The following is a 6994-nucleotide window of genomic DNA, read 5'->3' as shown; positions in this document are numbered from 1 at the left end:
GATCTATTTTGTTCATTAGATTCCACATACAAATGAGATAATGTGATGCTTGTCCTTCTCTAACTGGCTTATTTCGCTTAGCATAATACTCTCCAAGTCCCTCCATGCTGTCTCAAAAGGTAAGAGAGCCTAGCCGGCGTGGCTCAGTGGTTGAGGGTCGACCTATGAACCAGGAGGTCACAGTTCAATTCCTGGTCAGGGCACATGCCTGGGGTTGTGGGCCCGATCCCTGGTGTGGAGCGGGCAGGAGGCAGCCGATCGATGTTTCTCTCTCATTAATGTTTCTCTCTCTCTCTCCCTCTCCTATCCTCTCTGAAGTCAATAAAAATATATAAAAAAATAAAAAGGGGGTAAGATATTTCCTTTTTCACAGTTACATAGTATTCTCTTGTGTAAACATACCACATCTTTTTTTTTATCCACTCATCTACTGATGGGCACTTGGGCTGTTTCTAGACCTTAACTATTGTAAATAGCGCTGCTAATGAACACAGGAATGCATATATTCTTTCTGATTGGTGTTTCGGGATTCTTAGGATATATTCCTAGAAGTGGGATCACTGGGTCAAATGGCAGTTCTATTTTGAGAAAACTCCATAGTTTTCCATAATGGCTGCACCGGTTTGGGCTTCCAGTGAATGACAATGGGGAATTGAAACTGAAGGATTTTAAACTGGGAAGTGAAAGGATCAGGATTATTTTAGATAATCACTCTGGATATAGGGTGGAGACATCAACCCAGAAAGCAGGGAAAATAGGTTGTTGCAATGACTCAGACAATAATCTATTTTGCCTAGATTAGAGGTAATAGGGCTAGAAGGAAGTTGGCATATTTACAAAGTATCAAGTATTAAGAGAGGCAAAAAAAAAAAAAAAAAGCAAGATTTGGTGGCTGTAGATTTTGAGGAAGAGAAAAAGAATAACGACAAGGAGAAAGGTGGGCTCATTCATTGAGAAACAGAGTTGAGGCAAGTAGAGAAAGTTACCCTGTTTTGGGGACATGTTGAGTTTCAGGTGCCTACAGGAGGATATCCAAGTGAGTGTTAAAATATAGCTCTGGGGCAGACCTATGCTTGAGAGATACAGGTTTGGGAGATGAAATAGTAGTTGAAACCAAGGGAGAACAGGCAGATCATCTTTGTCAAGAAGAAAACAGAAAAGAGTCAATTCTAGAACCAGCCAGGAAAACCAGCATGTACAGCACTGGCAGCAAAAGAACAGAGAGGGAGGGAAGGACACCACGGAATGATTGATCAGAACCACAGAGAACAGAGAGATGAGGGGCACGGTGATTTCATAATTCCATCTGGTCCAGTGGCTTGTTCTGTGGAAGCCAGTCACCTCCCCGGCTTTGACCTGCTGACAAAGTTTTCATTCAGTCAGCACATTTTATTGGGCCTGCGCTAGGTACCAGACACTCTTCTAGGTGCTAGGGACACATCAGAGAACAAAAAAGGCAAAAAGCCCTGACTTTAGAGAGCTTACACTGTAGTGTGGAGAACAGACAGTAAACAAACATTAAAAACAGGTAAACAAACAAACAAAAATAGGTAAACAAATATTAGGTGATAATGCTATGGAAAAAACAGAGTAGATGAAGAGGCAGCAGGGGTATAAGAGAGGGTGTGTGAGCATTTTCCAATGGGGCAGCCAGGGGAGGCCTCATTGAGTAGGTGGCATCTGAGTTAAACCTTGAAATGTTCCAAGCAGAGACCTAGGGGTAGAGCATTCTAGGCAGAAGTTATGACCAGCACAAAGGTTTTGAGGAAGAAGCAAGCTTAAGAAGTTCAGTGAATAGTGTCAGGGTACTTACTGGGAGGTGAAATCAAAGAAGACGTGCGGGAAGGGGTGTATCGGGTCGTATTTTGACTTCAGCTGAGAAAATGAGGAGCTATCAGGAGGTTTTGAGCTTAAGCGTGACATGTCTAAGGGTTTCTAATAGGATCACTCTGACTGATGCATTAAGAATAGATGTTGCCCTAGCAAGTGTGGTCCCATGCACCAAGAGGTCTTGGGCTCGATTCCTGATCAGGGCCCATGCCCAGGTTTCAGGTTTGATTCCTAGTAGGGGGCATGCGGGAGGCAGCTGATGGATATTTCTCTATCATCTGATGTTTCTCCCTCTCCCTTCCCCTCTCTCTCTAAAAAATCAATAAAAACGTATTTAAAAACAAAACAAAACAAACAAAAAACCCACACAGAACAGATAGAGGCCAGTGCAGAGATGCAGTCAAAAGCTAGTGCCCTGAATAGCAAGCAGCGTGGGTTTTTTGATGGTTTGGAAGTGGGATCTAAGAGAAAGAGGAGGCAGGAATACTAGTGACACCAAGGCTGAGTCCTGGAGAAAAGGACAGACTGCCATCCTCTGAGGCAGGAAAGACTTGGGGAGGAGCGGGTGGCAGGGGATGGGGTTGGGAGAGAGGGGGAGGAATCAGGGGTTCAGTTTCTGGTCAAGTTGTTGGTGATGCCTTTCCACGTGGAAATACCAAGCAGGAAGTCGCCTATGCGAATCTGAAGGTCGGGAGAGAAGTCAGAGCTGGAGATTAATGGCAGTCGTCAGCACACGGTTGGTCTTTTAAAGCCACGAGTGTGAACAAATACAGTTTCAGGTGTGTGAAGTGCGGTGAGAAAAAGGCAGGAAAGGGAGTCGAGTGTTTGTGTGGGAGGGTGAGGGGTGTGATCCGTTAAAAAAAAAAAAAAAAAAGATGGCCAGAGAAGGGACACGTGCTTTCCCCCAGAAAAAAAGAAAGCACTTATTGCAATTCTGGCAAAATGCATCCAATGCGTCAGGCCCTCACAGCCAGGGCGGGGCACTGGGGAGGCCGAACGGGGCAAGCCGGCCGACCTGGATGCCCGGCCCAGCTCGCAGGCTGAGGGCCAAGGCTCTCATCGACTTCCTGCCCGTTAGCGTGGCTCCCCGGCCATCACAACCGAAACTCATCTAAAGGACATTTCCAGCTTCTTCCAAAAAACCAGCGTTGTGTGGAGACAGGGGAAAGCCCAGGAAACTGGGTCGGAACGCAGGTTTCATTGTACTATTAGAGCCGATCTTAAAAACTGGTTAACTCGTAAAAGCAGTACAATGACAACTTTTATAATGACAGAGGCCGCAGGCTCCTCTTCTGCGCACGCGCCGCCTCTTCCCAGCGTCACTCTGAGGTAACAGCCTTTCTCTTCAATTACTCCCCGGAACCCCCGGGGCGGGAGGCCTCCCACCCTACGGGTCGTAGGAGGAGTCAAGTCACACTGCGCGAACAAGGCTGATCACGCGCCACAAAAGGATTTGTAGGGCGGGGCGAGCCGACGACTTTCTCTGGCTCCCATTGGTTGCGGTCGCGAGGCTCTCATCCTCGATTGGATGCTGGGGAGCCGCGGCGCCCAGGCAGCAGCCCGCCCCCCTGTGCGCGTGCGCACATTAGGCGGGAGCTCCCCGCACTGAGCAAGCGCGGCCTCGTGTCGACTGGAGGGGCGAGTGGAGCGGCGCGCTCTGCGACCCGTCGCTCCGCTCTCCCAGCCGGTCCCGCCCTCCGTCGCGGCGGCGCGGTGCATCTTGGGATAGGGAGCGATCTCCGAGCGAGGCAGCAAGATGGACGCGGGATTCTTCCGCGTAAGTAGAAGCGCGGGGATCTGTGGTGAGCTGAGGGCCTTATCGCGAAGGCCTGGCAAGAGGCCTAAATTCGGGGCGGGGTGGCCACCGGGGGGAGGCATCGGAGATTCTGAAGATCCTCGGTGCTAGCGGATGGTAACCCCTTCCTTGCGGCGGAGACCGGTGCGCCCCTGCGCAGTCTCCTCCTTCGGGATCGTCCCCCCTACGCGGCGGCGACGGTCGCCGGAAAATGGCGGCGGTAATTGGCCCGACCGGTACCTCGCCGCCCGCCTGCCTACCTGGCGGGGCCTGCAGGCTAATCCTTGCGCGCCGCCGGGTTCTGCGGCCTAGCGGAGCCGCGAGGAGGAAGTTCCTAGGGGGAGGCCGGAGGGAAGCCCCGAGGTGACCGGCGGCGGAGGATCCTGGAGAGGAGCGTTTGGGGGTATCGCCCCCAGAGAGCGTGTTAGAGAGGACAGGAAACCGCGTTGAGCGTCTTCAATGGAGAAAGCGACCCCCCTCCCCCATTCCTAACCCTTCTCGAAAGCGCCGGGTCAGAGTTCGCGGGAGCCCCGGCCCAATGTGATATCCCTTCGGGGAGGGGAACTAAAGATAATAATGCCGTTAGAATGTTTGAATCGGAGACTCTCGAGGCCGGAGGGTACAACAAAAAAGTGCGCGCGCTTGTGGAGGGAAGCAAGGGCGTGGGGTGGGTCTTCTTCCCGCTCGCTCCCTTCCCGGGTTTGTTTTACTCGGACGTCCGCTGGAAGGGGTTCCTCTGAGCGGGGTTCTCCCCGGGCTCCGCGCCCGTCCCCGGCGGGTGGGTACGATTACCTCTCTGTAGTTGGTCCCCAGGACCCCGACTTTACAGGCTCGTGCTAGAGCCCGTTTGTCCCCATAATCCAGTCCTGTAGGAAATGAACACCCAGTGGAGATCTAGATGGGTGGGAAGTGACTCTACTAGGGTTAGAGCTTGCAGATTGTTTTCGTGCAGAACAGACTGTGTAGAGATAGGTTGGGTCTAAGACAAAGTCTACTTTCTGTCCTGTAGGTTGGCTCTTTCCACTTCTTGTGTTTTAAAGGAAAAGTTGGAAGAGGGGCAAGACTGGAACTTTATTAAGAAAGATATCTTTTGATGCTCCAAAGCCGGTGTTGAAATTCTGTAATTGGCTTTTAATATGCCAACTTGTGTGTGTGTGTGGTGTTTTTTTTTTCATCAAAAGTTGCACTATTGCCCGACCTGCAAGGCTCAGTGGTTGAGCATCGACCTGTGAGCCAGGAGGTCACGGTTGGATTCCCCGTCAGGGCACAGGAGGCAGCCGATCAATGATTCTCTCATTGATGTTTCTCTCTTCCTCTCCCTCTCCCTTCCTCTCTGGAATCAATAAAAAATCTGTGGGGTTTTTTTAAGTTGCAATATTATTCTATGCATTTGACTTAAAGCTGCCGGTTATTTGACTGTTCTTAAGTTATGCAAACAATACTATGTTTATGTAATGATTCAGTTGAGAGTTTATCAAATTTTCACACTGCTGATGAACACATTTAGCTGTCAATGTATTATGTAGTAAATACTTAATATTTCCTGTGGTCCAAATGTAATATTTTAAAACCTGTTCTTTTGATATTCTTATTTCCCATGGAAAGGAGTTCCAATAGAAACAGAGCAAAGTGGTTGATAAATTTAAAAATGAAGTTTGCTTTTGGTGTTGGTAAAAATCTGGAAGGAATGGGTGCAGTTTTTTATATACTGCCCTGTAATTCCTTAGAGGGGTTGATTAGGTGTAAGTTCTGAGTTTAATTTAGGACAGTTATCTTTTTAGTACACTGCCAATCAGATAGTAAACTGAAATTTCCAGTTAAGATAGAAACGATAAATCTTATTGGCTGAACTTCTGCCACATGTCAGTCACTTTACATATGTCATTTCTGATATACACGGCCCTGTAAAGAAACATCCTCAGAAAGGTTAAGTAGCTTGCTTTGAGGTTTTATGGCTTCAGTAATGGCAGAGTTATGGTTCTAATCCAAGTACTTTACCTTCCCAAACAAAATTTTCTTGATAATTTTCCAGAGGATAGTGGCCAACGCGGTGGACCAATCAGATTTCCTATCACATGGCCAGTTTTTCCATATTTAACTGGGCCAGTAGGAAGGACAGAACACAGACTAATTAGTGATCACTTGATGTCTAAAGTAGTATTTGTAAATTTTATTTTTCCAAATTCTTTGTTGAAGTTAAGTTTTTTGAGGTAAACCTATATAGTTTTTATACATTCCAAATTTTTTTTACAGTTTTTTAAAAATATATTTTATTGATTTTAGAGAGGAAGGGAGAGAGAGAGATAGAAACATCAATGATGAGAGAGAATCATTGATTGGCTGCCTCCTGCACGCCCCTACTGGGGATCCAAGCCCACAACCCAGACATGTGCCTTTGGCCGGAATCGAACCTGGGACCCTTCAGTCCCCAGGCCAATGCTCTATCCATTGAGCCAAACCAGCTAGGGCACATTCCAAATTGTTAAAGTTATGGGAAACTAACACAACACAAACCTAGAGTGTTCTTTTTTCCTTTTCCCCTGTTTGTATGCATTGCCACCATGTTTTGCAAACATGCTACTGGCTTTCAGAAGAGGATGTATGGTCTTGTTTGAAAGGATATATTAAGCATATAAGTTTTTCATTGTTTTGATTTTTAAAAAATAGCCTTGAGTATCTTAGCATAGAAAAAGGTATAAAAAGATAAACATGAAACTTAACTTAGTTATGGGGGAAGTGTTAGTGTTTTGCTGTGTACTGCTATATTTTTACTGTTACAGTGAGCATATATTTTATAATTTTAAAATACAATCACTGTTTACAAAATGCTACATTGGGAAAAAAAGTATACATTCTGTACCTACAAATATTACCTACAGTGTTTTTATTTACTTGAGTACCCTTTATTGAAAATTTTTATTTATTGATTTGAGAGAGACGACATCAATTTCTTGTTCCACTTGTTTATGCATTCATTGGTTGAGTCTTGTGTGTGTCCTAACCAGGGTTCAAACCTGCAATTTGGTGTATCAGGGATGCTCTAACCAATTGAGCTACCCATCCAGGGCCTTGATTACCCTGTTCTGACTAGGGTCATAAGCCATCAATTAGCTGATAAAAAAATAGGAACCTAACTTTGAACTTTCAATTAAAATGTATTTCTCTTCCCGCAGGGAACAAGTGCAGAACAGGATAATCGGTTCAGCAACAAACAGAAGAAGCTACTGAAGCAGCTGAAATTTGCAGAATGCCTAGAAAAAAAGGTATTCTTCCGGATAAAACTGTTTTGCACCTGTATAGCACAGTTTACTCAAACATTTTATGATTGTTTTGGAAATGTACTGTAATATGAATGCTAAGGAAAACATA

The 6994-nt window shown here is 46.3% G+C and overlaps 1 protein-coding gene across 13 annotated transcripts in view; it reads left to right on the top strand.

The window, feature by feature from the left end:
• Positions 1-3441: 3441 nt before the first annotated feature.
• Positions 3442-6994, top strand: part of SRRM1 (serine and arginine repetitive matrix 1) — a 34548-nt gene continuing 30995 nt past the window's right edge. For 8 of the 13 annotated variants that reach the window (XM_079777714.1, XM_079777723.1, XM_079777722.1 and 5 more), the window contains exons 1-2: positions 3443-3607; positions 6799-6888. In XM_079777714.1, coding sequence (XP_079633840.1) covers positions 3587-3607; positions 6799-6888 — 111 coding nt within the window. In that variant the 5' untranslated portion in view covers positions 3443-3586. Of the gene's footprint in view, positions 3608-6798; positions 6889-6994 lie in introns of all 13 variants that reach the window. The other 5 variants (XM_079777715.1, XM_079777713.1, XM_079777712.1 and 2 more) reach the window with 1 other exon arrangement.

The sequence above is a fragment of the Cnephaeus nilssonii genome (genome assembly GCF_951640355.1).
Source record: "Cnephaeus nilssonii genome assembly, chromosome: 7".
Taxonomy (NCBI): Eukaryota; Metazoa; Chordata; class Mammalia; order Chiroptera; family Vespertilionidae; genus Cnephaeus; species Cnephaeus nilssonii.
This window is presented reverse-complemented; position numbering and strand designations above follow the sequence as displayed.